General features: G+C 39.5%; 2 protein-coding genes across 2 annotated transcripts; one reads left to right on the forward strand and one right to left on the reverse strand.

Annotated features, from left to right (window-relative positions):
- Nucleotides 1–554: 554 nt before the first annotated feature.
- Nucleotides 555–5,411, reverse strand: LOC123770857 (ribonuclease P/MRP subunit POP4). The gene is made up of 3 exons (XM_069305740.1): nt 5,130–5,411; nt 3,105–3,291; nt 555–1,328 (listed from the first exon to the last, which is right to left on the reverse strand). The coding sequence occupies exons 2-3, from the start codon at nt 3,276–3,278 to the stop codon at nt 756–758; spliced, it is 747 nt and encodes a 248-aa protein (XP_069161841.1). The 5' UTR covers nt 3,279–3,291; nt 5,130–5,411; the 3' UTR covers nt 555–755.
- Nucleotides 5,412–7,958: 2,547 nt separating this feature from the next.
- LOC138353084 (cytochrome P450 3A4-like) lies at nt 7,959–19,422 on the forward strand. The gene is made up of 6 exons (XM_069305739.1): nt 7,959–8,105; nt 10,543–11,681; nt 16,627–16,758; nt 17,489–17,595; nt 18,797–18,940; nt 19,160–19,422. The coding sequence occupies exons 2-6, from the start codon at nt 10,554–10,556 to the stop codon at nt 19,281–19,283; spliced, it is 1,635 nt and encodes a 544-aa protein (XP_069161840.1). The 5' UTR covers nt 7,959–8,105; nt 10,543–10,553; the 3' UTR covers nt 19,284–19,422.
- The last annotated feature ends 550 nt before the right edge of the window (nt 19,423–19,972 follow it).

Here is a 19,972-nt window from a genome sequence, read left to right on the forward strand (position 1 = left end):
AGTATCACATTAGTGAGAGTTTTGTAAACATTAGATATTATTATTATTGGATAAATTCATTATTTCAGTACTGTACAGCAAGTTCAGTAAGTTGTGGTGGGAGATGCCAGAAATGCTTTTGTAATGTGCATTATGCATTTTGTGGAGCTAGATGAAAATATCTTGGCTTTGGGGAAGTCCATGACATGCATTGCCATGGACTTATCCATATAATTTGTATTAACGTGCAAATTCACTCTGCATGAAATTTTCTAGGAGTACATCCTCTTTCAAATTAAGGGACTATTGCACACTAAAGACTAGTGTAACTGATATAATTTACAAGTGAAATATTAACTAACACACAGTTCAGCAATGTCATCCACTTCACATGTAAAAAGAGTGCTAATGAAATTCCCATAAAACCAGTCATAGGATACAGATGATAATTTCCATAAGCAATTATCCTGTTGCTGAAGGCTTTCTTTATACCCGACAGATCATGAGCTAGACAACTATGGTGTCAAGACCTTCCATGACCTTGTTTAGGTTACTTATCTGAATAAAGAATATACTTGTTGTGGAAAATTCTATTTTATTATTTATATATTTATTCATCATAGTTAATAAAGACAGTCCATTTTTTAAGTTTGTCTATAGTGTATTGATATTTTTTGGTGTTAAACACTTCATTAACATTCAAAAGCAAAATACAATCATTGTAATATCTCTCATAACTGCAATTATAAATTTAGTTAATAAAATTATACCGTGTCTTATAACCAGAGGCTGAGCTTCTTAAAGTTATGCTTTGCTCTTTCAGCTGATCTCTGATGCAAGTGATTACCTAGCACAGAGAAGCCAACTTTACCGACGACAAAACTAAATTCACTATGTAATTTGGGAATAATTTTCACTTGATCATTAGGACAAATCATCATAAATGTATTCTTGGTCTCCCTAATGACAATTCCTTGTGTGCCTACATACTCAGAACACCTTGATTTGGTAACTCTCATGAAACAACCAAAATATTCAATCTTTCTTACTCGGCTTTGTACTGCTTCTGTTCTGGTGTCCCTGTCACTTCCAGTCCAACCGTTCTCCATAAAATGATTAATACCTAGAAGATCCACAGCATATTTTTTCCATATGTCGTTTATGGGGAGAAACATGTTGAAAGTTTTGTTTGACCTGTCAACTTTATGCAGACCCAATTCCCGTCTTTCACGACCCGTCAAACGCTTCTTCCCTCGGTGTGGTGCATCTTTCTTAATATTTTTTTTATTGAGGGATTTGTGAGGTCGTCGTCTAGCTTTCTTATCTGTTAGCAGGAAGGATTTTCTTACCTGAAATACAGTACATCATAAATATTTACAATATTCACATTAAATTAATCAAATTTATTCATTTAATTGTCAGTTAAAGTGAGGTATTGTACAGGGAAATTAAGTAATGGGAAGGGAATCAACAATAGGTTGACTGTGAAAAATTACATATATGATGGATCTCTTAATGGCAAGAGGGAAATAGAACAGGCTAGAACATCATGTTTAGCTGCCAGGTATTTTTCTTGCTATGGTGAGAGGTTTTCATGAAAAAAGAGCACATCTTCCATTAGAGTGAGACTCTTAGCAAACAGCATCAGTGATATTGATCCATTAAATAAATGGAAATATGCCTTTTGTATGCCATAGCTACAGTATGTGGGCTTCAATTAAATACAATGGGGCCTCGACTTACGAATTTAATCTGTTCCCAGAGACAGATCATAAGTCGAATCAAATTTTCTCATTAGAAATAATGTAAACTGAATTAATCCGTTCCACACCCCCAAAAATATTAACTTTAAAATACATTTTATACCGAATAACACTCATTTTGTACTAGCTACAATACAGTACTGTATGTATATCTTACCTTGAATGAGGACTCTTGTTGCCATCTGGAAGATGGTGAGGAAGAGGAGAGGTGTTAGTGTTTGGAAGGGGAGTCCCCTTCCATTATAACATCAGGCAGTGATGACTTTTCTGGGGTACTCTCCTACATTTTGCTTGCATACCACTAGCACCTGCTTGTGGCTCACTACTTGTATTTCTCACTAAAAACCTGTCTAGCGACACTTGTTTTTCCTATGTTGTAACACTTGTCTGAAGTGAGACATCACATTGTCATTAAAAAGGTTAACTCAATGGCCTGTTACAGCTAGATTTGGGTGACACTTTTCAGCAAAATATTGCAATTTTTCCCATACTGCACACATTTTCTTAATAAATGAGGAAGGGACATCCTCTACTCTACATCAGCAACTCTCATACCATTTTCAAGTCTACGAATGATCTCTTGTTTTATCCTCTATGGTCATCCTCACATGTGTTTTCTTAAGTTGAACCTTACCACTGACTTTCTTGGGGCCCATGATGTGATATATAATAACTGCTTTTATGTTCAAAAAATAAAAAAGCACAAAAATAATGAAATTCTTTACAAGCATGATTGTCACTAAGCTGGCGGCTCTGGTAAACTGAGGTGGGGTCAGCCGTGGCACCAGGAACTAAGTGATCGGTCGACCCATACGCGTATCAACAAAGTTGCTAGTCGAGGCAAAGGTTGTAAGTCAAGTCCCATTTTCCGGCGAAATTTACGTTGTAACTCGAAAAATTCCTAAGTAGGGGCAGTCGTAAGTCAAGGTGCCACTGTAACATATACTGTACATGTGTAACTCTTAAGATGCATTAAAATTACAAATACATCAATAGTATTTGATATCACCTCAATAGTATATGATATCACTATTACCACTCGCATATAAAATAATAATTACAGAACTATAATTCATTGCATAATATATTATTGTTTAACTCTTCCTTCTATATGCAGATGAAGTCACAATAACATGGCTGAAAACTTTTGACCAAACTACACACTAGAAATAGAAGACAATGATTTTTCGGTCCAGCCTGGACCATTATCAAGGAAATTGTGACAGTATCAAGTCTTCCTTCTATATCTTGGATTGCTTTTTTATCAATAATATTTTATATAGATTTGCATTAAAGCATTGCTGCTGAGCAGTTTCTTCATGGTGTGTAGGTGATGCAAGAAGTACATAAACACACACTCACCTCATCAGTAACTTCATCTTTATCAGCACTGGGAACAGTAGCCTCAAGAAAGTCTCGGAGTTGCTGCTTGGATGAACCAGCATCTGCCTCATGTGCAAGACCAATTAAATCTGATGAACGTTTTATGACAATTTCTGGCAACTCTTCATAGATTTTCGAAGTTCTTACTTCCATTGTGCAATTTTGCCTGTAAAAAGCAAATAGTATCATTAATAATAAATTATTCCTGTGAAATAAGAGACTTCCTAACACCCATAAGCGTACTGATTCCATAAACATTTGTCAGACAATTAGGAAAGCTCCGAGATACATCATCATCAAAAGACAATACGACAATTACTAAGAAGCACTTAGGATATTTGATCACTGCTTCATAATCTGAAAATTGGATTTAAATTCTTAAAACTAATAAGATGTAGAAAAGCTTTATGTAGTGTCTAAGACATTTTTGTTTTAAACAATCTTAATTATTGAAAATATCAAAGGATAATGCAAATTCAAACATTAGGTATATAATCAAGTAAGGCTAAAAATGGTTGCTAATTCTCTGTGTTGTACAATACGGTATCTAATCTTAAGTTCTGGATGGAAGTGTCTTCGACTTTTTCTTTTAATGCATCCCACTTGCTGACCGCTCCTACTGCGTATGAGTATTTCCTTGCATTTCTATGACTCAACTGTGAGTGCAGCTTTCACCAATGTCAATGTCCTCTTGTCTAATTTTCTATCAATTTAAAGATGCTGTCTTTGTCAATCCTCTCCATTCCTCCTAAGTATCTTGTATGTTGTAATCATATCAACTCTTTCTTCTCTCCTTTAAGATTGACTCTTTAACTTGTTTTCATAACTCAAACCACTTATTTCTGATAATGAAATTACAACCTTCAATACTTTTAACATTTCTATTGGTGTTTCATGAGGTAAAGTTTATGCTGGTGCTCCAAATTCTAGTATTCTTGTCAACCACAAACTATATGTATGGCCTTAAAAGTGTCCTTATCTAGATATTTAAATGTTGTTCTTATGTTTGCCAGGATTCCAAATACTGCTAGTATTATGGTGTAAATTCCTTCCGGTCTTCTACATTACTTAAAATTTTATTTCATCCCAGTTCACATTCTATTAGGCTAGGCTGGGTTAAACGAGTACAAGTTAGATTAAAAACAATAATTAATTAATTTTGTTGGTGGCAGGAAGCCTATGTGTATGTATATATATATATATATATATATATACACTTCAGGAATGTAAGGAGGTATCCCCCTTTCCATGGTCAAACTACTGACCCTTCCCAGGATGTAACCCTAAAACTGTTGCCTAACTCTTGGGTATCTATTAGATGAACAGAGGCATTCGGTGAAAGGAAATGCACCAAAGCATTTTTATCATGCTCAGAAATTAAACCAAAGATCCCCACTTGCACCAGTATGCTACATATACACCACTGCACAAATCATCGCCACTAAATGAAAAAAAAAAAATCATAGATCTCTTCTTCAATGTCATTTTGTATCTGTCCATATAACACAATATCTAATGAATATATGAAAATTGCATTGCAATAAGACTAGACACCCTTTTTTTTTTACATGTGTCAGATTTATCCAAAGAAATATAGAAAACAAAAATAGGGTATTATAGGGTATATAGGGTAATTTTTTTTTTTTTTTTTTTTTGAGATTTATATACAAGAGTTGCTGCATTCTTGTACAGCCACTAGTACGCATAGCGTTTCGGGCAGGTCCCTGGAATATGATCCCCGCCGCGAAGAATCGTTTTTACAACCAAGTACACATTTTACTGTTGAGTTAAACAGAGGCTACAGTTAAGGATTTGCGCCCAGTAAATCCTCCCCGGCCAGGATATGACAAAGCGCTCGCGGAACGCCAGGCGAGTGTCTTACCACTACACCACGGAGACCACTACACCACTAATCTGTAGTAGTAAGAGTCCGTATTCAGTTAGTTGTTGTTCTTAATTTACCATTATCATATATTATGTTAGAATACTAAAACTACCACATACTTGCAATCAGTTTTTTCTAGGTAGCGTGACTTGAATTCCTGTTCTACTACTACGTGCCGTAATGTTGATGTTGGTACGAAAGGCAGCGACGAGACTAAGTCGTATGTGCCCTGCTAGTCCAAATTTAGAGAAGGTAGTGAGAGTATACTCCCTTGTGAAGAAATATAGCGGTCAGCGGGAGGACGAGTCACAGCTTACAGCCTTCTTCTTCTTGATCGTAGGTGCAGTTTGCATGTTCACAGTCTGCCCTGACCGCCCAGGCTGCCGCAGCGTCTCCTTCTCATACTCTACAACGTACTACGAATAGTTTGCACAAAAATCATATTGAATCTTTTCTTAGCAAAAAAATATAAAACTTTTTAACTTACTTTTACATTTTTAAATAATTATGAGTTCAGTGTACATTAAGTTCGAAGTAACAGCACATAACTTTAATAGAAACAAAGGCAAGTGTGGGTTTGTGTGCTGGATGAGAACGATTGTCTGTTTACCAACACAGATCAGCTGTTGTAAACACGAGGATAATTTTGTGTGCAGTCATCGGGAGGACAACCTTTTCATGCAAACTGCACCTACTATCAAGAAGAAGACTATTGTGTTGTTTGTTAAGTTTAATTTTTTTTTAAGTTTTGCCCCGAGGGGCGAGTTTACTGGGTAGCGCCACTCACTACACCGCCATAGCAGCATGTACAACACCCCCAATAGGAAGAAATCCCGCTGGGTTGTTCATCCCTTTATTATGCACCCATACCCATCCCGTGGGCGGTGGTGGGAAGGGTTACAGAGGCCTAATCGGTTCAGGAGTTGAACCCTCTAGTTCGTTTAGCTAAGCAAATCAAAATCTTTTGACGCTAGTTACACAATTGTTAATGTTATACTGTGTGTATATATATATATATATATATATATATATATATATATATATATATATATATATATATATATATATATATATATTGTATATATATATATATATATATATATATATATATCATTTACACAAATGCATATATACACATCGATAATCTTTTGTATCACAAGTGATTTAATTAGAGGCTCACAACAGTCACTATACAAGGCACTTTACATCTGGGGTGAGTCACACATGGAAACATCTGTTAGATTTGGATGTGACAAAGACTATAGGTCCGGATGGAATCTCACCATGGATTCTAAAGGAAGGAGCAGAAGCTCTGTGCCTGCCACTCTCCATGGTGTACAACAAATCACTGGCAACAGGAGAACTGCCAAAAATTTGGAAGATGGCCAATGTAGTCCCAATATACAAGAATGGTGATAGGCAGGAGGCACTAAACTACAGGCCAGTGTCCCTAACTTGCTTTCCATGCAAGATGATGGAGAAGATTGTGCGAAAAAAAACTAGTAGAACATCTGGAGCAAAAAAACTTTGTAACACAACATCAGCATGGGCTCAGAGATGGCAAAACATGCCAAACAGGTTTAATTCAGTTCTATGACTAGGCAACAAAAATTAGGCAAGAGAGAGAGAGGGCCGAGCAGACTGCATATTTCTAGACTGCCAGAAAGCCTTTGACACAGTACCATAAGAGACTAGTGCACAAACTGGAGATGCAGACAGGAGTGAAAGGGAAGGTACTCCACTGGATAAGGGAGTATCTAAGCAACAGGTCACAGCGAGTCACTATGAGGGGTGAGGTCTCGGAGTGGCGGGGAGTCACCAATGGAGTTCCACAGGGATCAGTCCTTGGACATATACTGTTTCTGATATACGTAAATGATCTCCTAGAAGGAATTGACTCGTTCCTCTCAATGTTTGCTGATGATGCAAAAATTATGAGGAGGATCAAGACAGAGGAAGATAGTATGAGGCTACAAGATGACCTAGACAAACTGAAGGAATGATCCAACAAATGGCTACTAAAGTTCAACCCAAGTAAATGTAAGGTAATGAAACTAGGCAGTGGAAACAGGAGGCCAGTCACTGGATGCCGAATGGGAGATGAAGTCCTTCACGAAACGGACAGAGAGAGAAAGATCTAGGAGTTGATATCACGCAAACCTGTCTCCTGAAGCCCACATCAAAAGAATAACATCAGCGGCCTATGCGAGGCTGGCTAACATCAGAACTGCTTTCAGAAACCTGTGTAAGGAATCCTTCAGAATCTGGTATACCACATATGTGAGGCCAATCCTGGAGTATGCAGCCCCAGCATGGAGCCCGTATCTAGTCAAGCACAAGACGAAGCTGGAAAAAGTTCAGAGGTATGCCACTCTGCTAGCCCCAGAACTAAGAGGCATGAGTTATGAGGACAGGCTGCGTGAACTGCACCTGCAAGACAGAAGAGGTCGGGGAGACATGATCACCACATACAAAATTCTCAGGGGAATTGACAGGGAAGTCTAGCAACCGCTTATCAGAATATGTTTGCAAAATAGGTGTTCCTACAGTATACTATTTCATTGCTATAATTCTTCTTAGTTTTGTGTCATTTGCACGCTAGATACATAACAGTACTCACATCTGTGTTAGGTAAGTTCGACGGGCTCACCATAGCTCGTGCAGCTTGGAACTTGCTGTTCCGAGTAGTTGAATCTAAAACAACAACAAAATAAAAGTAGATAGGAAAAAATAAGCGAGTCATTGCATCAAACGACTGAATTTAAAAAAATGGTGCCCAAGAATTACGGCTCGACCCGCAGGCATATTGTTGCTGTTGTTTAAGATTCACTACCATGAACAAAAAGTTACAAGAAGCACGGGCTATGGTGAGCCCGTAGTGGACTTTGCTCATATTTGGTGTGTTTGCACACCAAATATGTGTGTGTGTGTGCGTGTGTTGGGGTGGGACGAGTGTGGGGGGGTGATGGGTGGCAGAGATAGTGTACGTGCCTGGCAAGGGAAGCGCGCCTACCAGTGTTCCAGTTCGCCTTGCTCAGTACACATGTCCTGCAGCAAGTAGCCGAGAGCTACATGTCTGCAGTATTTTTCTGGCGGTGAGTGCCTTGGTGTTCCCTCTTAATTAAATATACGTTGAGCGGTGATAACGATTCCAAATACTGTATGCCTGTGATGGTTTGACTCATGACAAGCTGATATAAATGAGCAGTATCGCGTTGTAAATTAAATATATTACTCCCTGGTGAGTTTTCCCCACCTGCTCCGCCTCACTGATAGTATCCGGGTCAGATAGGCACGATGGTAAACAAGATAGTGTTAGACTAACTTATTTGTGGAAATCACACACTGTTATGATTCCGCAGAATAATCGACTTTGACACATGCCGCAGCATAATTCTATACCACACTTTCATTCACGGTTACTGTTCTTATTTGTGTATCATGCATGTACTATTAATATTATTAGTCAGAAAATGAGTAGGAGCCGTGGTGTGGGTTCGAACCTATGCAGTGGGTTTTCCCACGCCCACGCTCTAGTGACAGCACTCCAGTGATGCAGTCACCTTAGTCTGGTTACTCTGAATATTATTAGTGTTAATGAGACATGATTACCTCACTGACTATGAGGAAGTGAGGTTTGTGGGTGCCCACTTTGACTCTTGTGATTGGTAGGTGTTGAATGTAGCTCTCGAGGTGTAGGAAGCGGCTTCTATGGTTATTTCCTAAAAATTTCTTCGAATTAATTGGATTTCTAGATTCTAACGATGACTTTTCTTATTTTCTTTCAGTTACAAAGTCACTATTGTTTACATTGCCTATTCTCTTCAATATTTAAAACGTATTTTTGTCTGCCTCTAGAAGAAAAGGGTAAATATTGGTTTGGAAATATGGTTGTAGATTTATAGAACAGATTACATGGTAACATAATAGACCTGGGATTGCTGGAAGGTTTTAGACGTATATTTGACAAATTCGAGTGAGTTTTGTTTGCTATAAATTGTATTTTCCTTGCATGGGACAGTAAACCTTGTACAGTTTCCTGTTCTTACGTGAGTGGCATGGAGTAAAGAGTAATATAAACTTGTTGCTCACGTAATAAAGTGCTTACTGATTATTTTCTAGAGTGAAGTTTTAACCATACTACCCAGCAGTACAATGGAGGATTTAATGCTCCATAAGAGTCTTCTTTACGATGCGTGCAGTTTGCATAAAGGTTTTCTGATAACTGCAAGAGTGGTAATGTTTGGAGCCACGTCATAGTGGCGCGGCAATGTTGACAGCTTGGCAGTTGTGTTTAGACTTGATACGCAGCACTTGGCGAGTTTAGTTTAATTCATTTATTATGCACCCCATACCCACCTTTTGGGCTGTAGTGTAAATGGTTACAGAGGCACATAATGGGTTCAGGGACTGAACCCCACAACTCATTTAGCTAAGCAAGTTACAAAATTCAGTGCACATCGACACGTCAACACTGGCCTCGAGACCGGCTAGAAAGACGTACAGTCTCTAAGCTAAGTAACAGACATATGTGGAGCCTAGTGTCATGACCTGCCCCTCCCCCCCCCCCATCCAGTGGGCAACGGTGGGTAGGTTACAATCACTCAGTTACTACCTACAGTTAGCAAACTGGGGATATTTGGCTAAGATTTCTGGTAGCAGATCATTTTGAATGAAATATTGACACATCTCTTGAACATTTGTTTTAGAATTGTCTCTTAATTCATGTATTTTTTCGCACTCACAGTGTCGGTGTGTGTGTGTGTGCGTTAATGGCATCAGCTGATGGCTGCTGTTCTTTGTTGCTAGGGTTACTGTTCCTAGGTATGGTTCAGACGTGGATTAATTAATTGATGGATTGCAGATATTTATAACTAATGCTGTGACTACATGGTATTATATATGTAGTGAGAGGTTTCTTTTCCCTAATGTGCTCGATGCTAGAAGGCACTTTGAGGGGTAATAATTACATGTCTTAAATTAATTCTGGAACTATGGTGTCTGAAACAGTGAAGGAGATAAATGTTCATTTGTGTCTGGAATATAGCAGTGGATGCAACGTTTATATAAGTCTCTGCTGTAGCACACAGCTGTTGCACAGGTGTGTGCAAACTAAAATATTTCTGTTTTTATGCGTTGTGTGTTTCAAAGTTTCCCATGATTTTTTATGGTTCCAAAGTATATTGAAGAGCATCATGTTTACCATTTATGATTCCATAATATATCGAAGAATATGATTTTTCCATTTCGCTGCAAAGTTTGGGGTCATAGTGGATTTTAGGGTTCCTTTTCGTGCAATATAGGAAATTAAACTATGTGATGCGAGTTGTATCATGCGTCGCTTTTGCTAGATGACCTAAAAGGTCGTTGTGGAGAATTTCAAGTGTGCGATTTACAAAGGTCGTCAAATCCTGTTTTCTGTATCGTATTACATATCCTTCTCTTGTTATTCTGTCCTTTCTGAAAGGTGGGTGGTGCTCTATAAGATGACAGTCACCTTCAATAATCTCTTCTCGTCCCCCTGTTTAACAGGAAGAGTGTGAATGGCGAACATAGTTGGAATGTTGAGATGGGTGGTGAGTGGTGTAGCCAGCCACACCTGGACGCTGCTGGTCGCCTCCCTCCTCCTGTATGTTGTTTGGTGGGTCCAGCATCGCCGCCGCCAGCATTCAGTCTTCTCCAAGCTGGGCATCCCATACATCACGCCTCATCTCATTTATGGCAGTAATCACGTCATGCGGAAACCCGGGGCCCTCGCCACTGACATTATCGGTCAATGGATACAAGAGTATGGCAAAGTCTTTGGTTTCTATGTCGGCTGGAAGCCTACGCTAGTGGTGGCAGACTTGGACCTTATCAAACAGGTTCTTATTAAAGATTTTCATAACTTCTCCAACCGTCCAGCGCTTGTAGTGCGCGCCCACCCCGTTGTTGACACAGTTGTTGGCCTTCGGGACCAACGATGGAAGGACGTTCGTGCTATATTGGCTCCTACGTTTTCTATGGTAAAGATGAAGCACATGGCTGGCATTATGAATGAGAAGATTGATGAACTGAACGCAATCATTGGAAAGAAGAGTGCAACAGGCAAGCCAGTGGAGTTGTATTCCACCTTCCAGGGTTTGACGCTGGATGTGATCAGTGAGTGTGCCCTGGCCATGAAGACCAACATCCAGCGTGACCAAGACAAAGATGAATTCTTCGTTGGAGTGAAAGGCTTCTTAAAGAACGCTATCAACCCGGCTATTCTTCTGGCTCTATACTTTCCTGTCTTCGCCAGTGTCATGTCATATGTGAGTAACAAGCTTGCTCTATCAGGGAGGATGACGAATATGGTCGTCAACCATCTCAAGTCTGTCATAGAGGTTCGCCGTAAAGATTTGGACACAAAGTACGTAGACGTGCTGCAGCTGATGCTCGAGGCTGCAGAGTCTCGACAGGACACGTCTGCTGAAGGAGCTGCCACCAATGGTGCGTCCACTCCACTACCGGGTAAAGAGAGGTCGCAACACAAGCTGCTTACGGACGACGAGATCATCGCCAACGCCTGGGTTTTCCTGCTAGGTGGGTTCGAAACGACGGCCAATACCCTCACGTACACCACCTATCTGATAGCAACTCATCCGGAGGTACAGGAGCGACTCTATGAGGAGTTGTGCGACGTCATCAAGGTTAGTAAACAAACTCGATTCATACAGCTCTTGATAAAAATGAGTTCCCTGTTGGCTTATTTGTGGACCTGCGTAAAGCTTTCGATACTGTCAACCACCAAAACCTTCTTCTTAAATTACATCCTTATGGTGTCAGAGGACACTCCCTACAATACCTCAAATCCTACCTTACTGACAGGCTCCAATGTGTTTCTGTGAATAATACAATTTCTCCCACCCTACCCATCAACATTGGTGTTCCCCAGGGCAGCATACTTGGCCCTCTCCTCTTTCTCATCTACATTAATGACCTTCCAAATGCCTCCCAACACCTCAAACCAATTCTATTTGCTGACGACACAACCTTCATTTACTCCAGTCCTGATCCCCTTGCTCTAAATGCCACAGTAAATACTGAACTAAATAAAGTCCATCTGTGGCTAACTGCCAACAAACTCACCCTTAACATTGACAAAACTTTCTATATTCTGTTTGGCAATAAATCCTCTAATCAAATAAACCTCAAAATAAACAATACCCAAATTTGTAACAAATTAGATGGCAAATTCCTTGGCATTCTGACCACAAGCTGAATTTCCAGGGACACATTCTAAACATATCAAAAAAAGTTTCAAAAACTGTGGGCATTCTTTCTAAGATCAGATATTATGTACCACGCCCTGCCCTGGTGACTCTCTATTACTCCCTTATCTATCCATATCTCAACTATGGTATTTGTGCTTGGGGCTCTACTACCCAAAATCACTTACGTCCTCTAATTACTCAACACAAAGCTGCTATTAGGACAATATCCAATTCTGGCCCCAGACATCACTCGGTACCCCTACTCAAATCTCTGAATATGTTAGACATTAAGTCACTGCACATTCTCTCATGTGTATTATACATATATAAGACGCTAAACTATAATGCCAATCCTGATCTCAAAAGCTTCATAGAAGGTTGTAACAGAACCCATGAGCACCACACCAGAAATAAATACAGTTTTGATATTCCTAGAGTACGACTTAATCAAACTAGAAATGCTCTACAAATCAAGGGGCCCAGAATGTGGAATGACCTTCCCAACCATGTTAAAGACTGTACCTCTCTCAACCAGTTTAAGTTAAAAACGAAGCTATACCTAATAAATTCCCTGTAACCTACCTTACCCCTCTATTGTCAACCCATGTATGTTTTTTGTTTTTTCTTGTTTTTCAAATCAACGCTGTTTGAATGTAATTTTCTGTAATAATTTGTAATTGTATTTGTGCTGCTTTTTCAACAATGTTCCCCCCTCTTTTACCTCTATTTTTATTTGTACTCAACACATTTTTTTCTTTTTACCCATTAGTTTTAAGCTTTAGTCATTAGTGTTTTTTCCTGCCCGAAACGCTTTGCGTAATAGTGGCTTTAGGCATTGTATGTACTAGCTCTATCTATAAAGCCAACAAACTTTGTAAAATCTCTTTATGTATGTACCTTTACCTAAATAAATATTATTATTATTATTATTATTATAACTCTAGCCTCTTTTGTTTATATCAGCAAGCTTAGTTACACAGCAGTGGTCTGCTACCCTATTTTATATGAGGGATTACAGGGTATAGATCACTAGCTAGCTATAAGTTCATATAATATCCCCATTGGACAGGATGGTTAGTCTTCTTAGTCTGCACTAGCAAACTCGGGATAGATCACAAGAATATCTGTCAATATCCGTGAGTCAATTAAACGGTTACAAAGCTCAGTGCTTCATGACATGTGGTCTAAAATGACTGAGAACAGGGCATTCACATATAGTGTTGAAAAGTTCTTAGGAGCATGGCGGTAGAGTCGAACCCATTAGACCAGAGTAGATGGTTCTATATAGTTTCCCTGGCTTGGCGCTTTCTATTGATAATTGCTTATTTAACCATTGAACCACGATATGCTTAGAAATAACACAGCCTGGAGTCCATTCAACCTTACCACAGAGCTGATACCCAATCCATATTTTATCAGATATATTACGCTATTGTAATTTAATTGTGTATAGTGGTGAAGGGTGTACAGAGAGTAATCACACATTCTTTATACCCATTAGTATTAAGCTTTAGTCATTAATGTTTTTCCTGCCCGAAACGCTTTGCGTAATAGTGGCTTTAGGCATTGTATGTACTAGCTCTATCTATTAATCCAACAAACTTTGTAAAATCTCTTGTATGTATGTACCTTACCTAAATAAACATTTATTTATTTATTATTTATTTATTTATAACGTGACTGCATCAGTGAAAAAGTACGGCGGAGCCGTGATAAGGGATCGAACTTATGCAGTGGGGGGTTCCCACAAACACGTGCTCTAGCGACTAGACCACGACATGGTGTAAGGATTGTAACCTGGAGTACTACTGAACACACAAGTGTTTCCTGAAGCTTTTTACTGAAGCCTGAGTAGAAGCTTCAGGAAACCCTTGTGTGTTCAGTAGAACTCCAGGCTGCAATCCTTATACCTTGTGGTCTAGTTACTAGAGCGTGTGCGTGGAAACGCCCACAACATAGGTTCGATCCCTTATCACGGCTCCTGCTGATTTTCTCGATGAAGTGCGTGTTCTAGCTCAAGTGTATAATAATGAAGAGTATCTTAGCTCTTTTGTATAGTGATTGAGAGTGTGTCCAAGCTCTTGGTTTAGCGATGAAGCGTGTGTCATAGCTCTTGTGTATAGAGATAATAATTGAAGTTCAGTAGAACTTCAGTTTCAACCCTTTTAACCTTGTCGTAGCTCAGTCGATTAAGGCAGTGTCTGGGATGCTCCCGGACGCAGGTTCGAATCCTCGTCACGGCCCTTGTGGATATGTTCATTTAATAATTGAAGAGTGAACCTTTAGTAGACTCAGTACCTGCAGCCACTAGCCATGAGTGTCATAGTGAACGTTTTATCATTTTTAACATTATATTATTTAATGCTTTGGTCTTCTAAATATACATTTTTTTATCGATTACTTCCGAATACAAATACAAGTGTTTATTAAACAGTCTTATATTTAAGTTTCCTTCATATTTATCTAATCATAATTATCCATCACATGTTTATTCGTAATTATAACTCACCCCTGTAATACAACCCCCACTCCCCGCGCCTTAATTGAGACAATACCTTTTATAATAATAATTAAGAAATCTTATGTCCCCAAAAAATTCCCAAAAGATGTACCTGATAAAGAAAGCTCATCTCCTTGAGGTTACTATGAGGTGATTTCGGGGCTCAGCGACCCCGTGGCCCGGTCGTCGACCAGGCCTCGTTGCTGGGCTGGTCAACCATGCTGTTGGACGCGGCTGCTTACAACCTGACGTATGAGTCACAGCCTGGTTGATCAGGTATCCTTTGGAGGTGTTTGTCAAGTTCTCTGTATCAAGTTTCAGCAAGCATCATGCTGATGCAAGTTTCATCTCGGCACCATAGCAACGAAGACAGAGGGAATGTGGTCACAATGTACAAAATACTTACAGGTATTGACAAAATGGATAGAGACAGACTAAAAGTGTTTGACTATGACGGGTATGACGTTAGAATCAGAGACGGTTGATCACCTGAACCAGCCAAAGAGATGTAATAGTTTCTTAAGCATGGAACTTTCTTGAAAAGTTGTTAAAATAATTTGTCATGGAAAATAGTTCAATTAATGGTTAAGAAGCAGGAGCCAGGTGATGAAGCTTAACCCTATCGAACCCAGACATATGAGAAGAGAAGTCCTCGTCACTATTACCCCGTCCTCTTAACGGGTTCATAGCATGCGGTTCTTACGGTAGCCAAACCTACGTTACAAATATAAACTATTAAGGAAAGTAACGCTCATAAATACATTATCTATGTATCAGATTAGATAGGTTAGGTGGGTTGTTTGATGTTCACCACATTTCTGGTTAGGGTAAAAATTTAATTTTTTTTTAAGTGCATATGTCGAGGTTCAGCTACTTGATTTCCACATCATCAGCATTTGTGCTATCTTGCTCCTCAGACATCTTTCAAGGACCCATCACAGCCTTCTGTCTCACACACACACACTCGCACATTTCTCAACTCTCACACTCAGAACAGTGAGATTTCTAACATAAAGGGCGTTATTGTCAATTTGGGTTTTAATGAACATGACGTAGAAATGACATGAAATTAACACCTGTGAGTTTTACCAGCAATTGTGGTTTTAGAGGTTATAGTTTTTATTTCAGCCTACAATGCAATTTTCGGTGTGCTGATTGTTGACTTTAAAAATAGAGGTTGGTAAATATTTTTGGGCTCAGGGACCTAGTTCTTTCCTGTAGAAACAAGACCACATTCAATGCTTCTAGTTGCACGAGTATTAAGAAGAGTTTGTAAGCGGTTACTAGTGTTTGAAATTACACGGATGACATCTGTGTAGCTGATGACATCCTCGCCAGCTTGTGTAGGTATGTTTGTTAATTGTTAGTCTGGATCAATACATTACAAAGCGTAAGGTTGGTCACTCCGCTCGAGGTGCGCCCAATCCAAAATATGCATCAGAACAACTATTTTAATCCCTTATAAATGACTCTGGGCAGTTCAGTTATTAAAGTACCCCGTAACCATTGTCAATGAATATCAAATTATACTAAAAATGGCTATAGTTGTTCAGAGAAGAGTTCACTGTGTAAAATTGAGCTCTTAGATAAAGAAACGCTACACAAGTGATACATTATCACTAAGGCTTGATAAGACAATCGACTTGATAATGGTCCACGACGGACCGAAACGTCGTCGTCTCCTAAGAGCAAATGATGTATACTACCCATCTTCTGGTGTATGTGTGGTGTTTGGTGATCATTGTCGTTTAAGATTCAGCTACTGGGAACAAAAACGTTCCAAGTAGCACGGGCTATGGTGAGCCCGTAGTGGACTTACCTGGCACAGGAGCGGGGCTGTAACTTGGGATCATTGTCACTAACATTGGCGTGTATCTGCAGGGGGATCCTGACCACCTGACCTACGAGCAGGTGAAGGAGCTCAAGTACCTAGATCAGGTGCTGAGTGAGTCCCTCAGGCTCTACCCACCTGTGGTCACCTTCATCTCCAGAGAGAGTGCTCAAGACTTTAAGGTGAGCTTAAAATATACTTTCTCTATCTGCACTGCCATTCCGGAAGCTCATCCCGCTAATTCATTCCTTCAAGGGTACGTGGCGTGTATAAAGCCATATCCCTAATTTGTGTTTAAACTAACATTGTATACAATATTTATTAAATAAACTAAGTTATCAGAATTATCATTTCTCACACCGAGTCAATTTGATATTAAAATTTCAATTCAAAGCTGTTCATGTTTTATAATTACCGTGGTTCCATATAGTAAGGCTGGATTGAGCAAAAAAACCGACTGTGAATACAAATGGCATTTAACTTTATAAGTCTCTCATGAGTTAAATTTAAACCAACTAATAATAGCAGATTAATGAGCTCACAGCTCATTTTAAGCTCACAGATATAGAGACGTATGTGTTTTTTTATAGATAATATAAAGAATTCAACAAGAGTCTGTACTTAAAAGAAAATTTTAAATAGATTAGATGATTAGTTGCAATTACTGATGCAATCAGTGTTGCTAGTGCATGGGGCATTACCACAGAGATTTATCTTAATAGTATCCCACCTTCTCAATCTCCCGTCTTCTAGCCTTCTCAATCTCCCATTTTCTAACTTCTCCTTCATTACCTCTCTATGTTTCCTCCTTGTACCTCTCTTCTCGTCTCCTGTCGTCCCTCCCATCCGTCTTGCGTCAAAATATATCGTGCCACGATAAGTGTAAGAATGCATTTAGATTACCTTTAACAGCTTGGTGATATGGTGATCCCTAAAGACATGAGCATCATGGTACCTATCTGGCAGCTCCACCGTGACCCTGAGCAGTGGACTGACCCCGAGACTTTTGACCCGCACAGGTAAGCTCCCATAAATGTTAATCATTATTTCCACACACTAGAAGGCGAAGTCGACTCTCAAGTCGACTGTGACAAAGACATTCTCAAGACAATCGACTTGAGAATGGTCCAGGACGGACCGACAACGTCGTCGTCCCTTCACCTTCTAGTGTCACCATATGATCTGTGGATGAAATATCGACATCTTTATCAATTTAATTTTGTGATTTCGTTTGCCCCTTATTAATTGTTACTCTAAAAGCATACAACAATGTATTGAAGAGTCAGACATGAAGATTAAGTATCATTTCTTATTTCATATATATCAAGGAAAACATTCTATAAATTTTAGTGGAGCTGTAGCAGCGGCTGGACCCGGTTTTCCACTTAACACTTAAGAGGACTACAGGATGTAGATACACACTACAGGATATTCCTGTATCCTGTATTGTGTATCCTGTACACATTATTCCTAGTGTGAGTGATATACAAGGAAACCCAGTGAGATACAGGTATACCAGGAGCATAATGGGCGAGAGAAATATAAGAAAAGCTAAGCATACAAGGAAACCTAATTTGGGTCTTGAAAAGAGGAATAATAAGACCTCAGAGGAAGTCTTAGGCTTGCATGAGTATTTAACAACCGGGGGTAAAGCATGCTGTCTTAAATTTGGCAGCTCTTATCTGTAACTCTGTAGTACATCTTAAAGTGCAATACGTGTTAGTTTAGTTCATTTATTATGCACCCCATACCCATCTTGTGGGCGGTAGTGGAAAGGGTTACAGAGGCACATAATGGGCTCGGGGCTGAACCCCACAATTCATTTAGCAAGTTCCAATCTTGATGAGTTAGTTACAAAATTCAATGCACATAGTCACATCAACAATGGGCTCGAGATCGACCCACAAGTACAGTTTCTAAATTAAGCAACTGACATATGTGAAGAGCTAGTGTCACAATTGACATGTTCGTCCTGCACACCGGCCCCCCCCCTATCCAGTGGGCAGCGTTACATACCTTGAGGTTACCTTGAGATAATTTAGGGTCTTAGCGACCCCTCGACCTAGGCCTCGGATAGGTTACAATCACTCAGTTACTACCTACAGTTAGCAAACCGAAGATATTTGGCTAAGATTTCTGGTAGCAGATCGTTTTGAATGAAGTATTATGTGTTATATGCATTATATTCCTAATTCCACACACACTGGTATCCTGGCGCAGGTTCTCCTCGGACACTAAGGCAGCGGAGGCGCGCCACCCCATGGCCTACATACCTTTTGGTGCTGGTCCAAGGAATTGTCCTGGAATGAGATTTGCTCAGCTGGAGGCTAAACTGACACTTGCTAGAATATTGAAAAGCTACAGGTATGTTCTATGATGTACAGCTCTTATTTCACTTCTGTTTATAATGTTGGCTTTATTCCTTAAGCTTTAAAATAAAGTACACATAATAATGGAAGTGTCAATGAAGAACTACCAAACCCACTAAAGATGGTGGTAATGAGGTCAATTTAGGCTGTTATGATTGTTGAAACTGACCCTAATTATCTTATCAAAGTGTAATCCAATCTTATTTCCCAATAGGCTGGAGACGTGTGAATCCACACCCAAGCAACTGACCTTTATTATCCCTACTGTGGCTATCAACCCAAAAGAAGGCGTGTATGTCAAGGCTGTACCGAGGGAGCTCACTCCAAAGTTATCTTAGTTGTTTTTACAGTAGCCTAGCCTACACTCACCTTGTTGAACCTACCAATACGTAATAATGACTTTCCTGCCACAAGAACAAATCAAATTTTATATACATTTTTGTATTATGGAATTTAATAATAATATGTATATGGAAATGATGTATTTTATCAGCCTTATTCACTTGTCATGCAGTAGAGTACGTCATTCACTATAGGTTACTGTTTTAATGCAGCATCACCTGCCTGTAGAATACAGGTCAAAACGTGGAAGCCGTAAAGGAAACGCAGTTAGTTAGTTAGTTTAGTTCATTTATTATGCACCCCATACCCATCTTGTGGGCGGTAGTGGAAAGGGTTACAGAGGCACATAATGGGCTCAGTGCTATCTTGTGATAGCTATCTCAAAATATTTAGGAATACAATTTGTTTGTGTTATGGTTTCCCATTGTTGAAGACGGGAAAGCTGGGTGAACAGAGGCGTCTGTGAATGGAGACGTCCCCAGAGGTCTCGCCCTGCCCAGCCTCGAGTCTAATCGGTTACGAATGTTAAATAAATCGTCATATGTGTCTGCATAAAATGGTAAACAGTTGAGGCTGGCCAGAGTGAGCCTCGATCTATTGCTGACAGTACAGTCGCTAGCTGTTGGACCACTTCTCAGTGATCTCTTTCTTTTTTACTATCTCAGTGGCAGCTTCTACATTTCGC

Source organism: Procambarus clarkii, chromosome 56 (assembly GCF_040958095.1).
Source record: "Procambarus clarkii isolate CNS0578487 chromosome 56, FALCON_Pclarkii_2.0, whole genome shotgun sequence".
NCBI lineage: Eukaryota > Metazoa > Arthropoda > Malacostraca > Decapoda > Cambaridae > Procambarus > Procambarus clarkii.

Coding starts and splice junctions, on each gene's coding strand:
- LOC138353084 (XM_069305739.1), top strand. CDS start 10,554: ATGGCGAACATAGTTGGAATGTTGAGATGGGTGGTGAGTGGTGTAGCC. Junction 17,596..18,796: donor GAGACTTTTGACCCGCACAG/GTAAGCTCCCAT, acceptor ATCCTGGCGCAG/GTTCTCCTCGGACACTAAGG. Junction 18,941..19,159: donor AGAATATTGAAAAGCTACAG/GTATGTTCTATG, acceptor ATTTCCCAATAG/GCTGGAGACGTGTGAATCCA.
- LOC123770857 (XM_069305740.1), bottom strand. CDS start 3,278: ATGGAAGTAAGAACTTCGAAAATCTATGAAGAGTTGCCAGAAATTGTC. Junction 1,329..3,104: donor AAGATGAAGTTACTGATGAG/GTGAGTGTGTGT, acceptor ACTGTATTTCAG/GTAAGAAAATCCTTCCTGCT.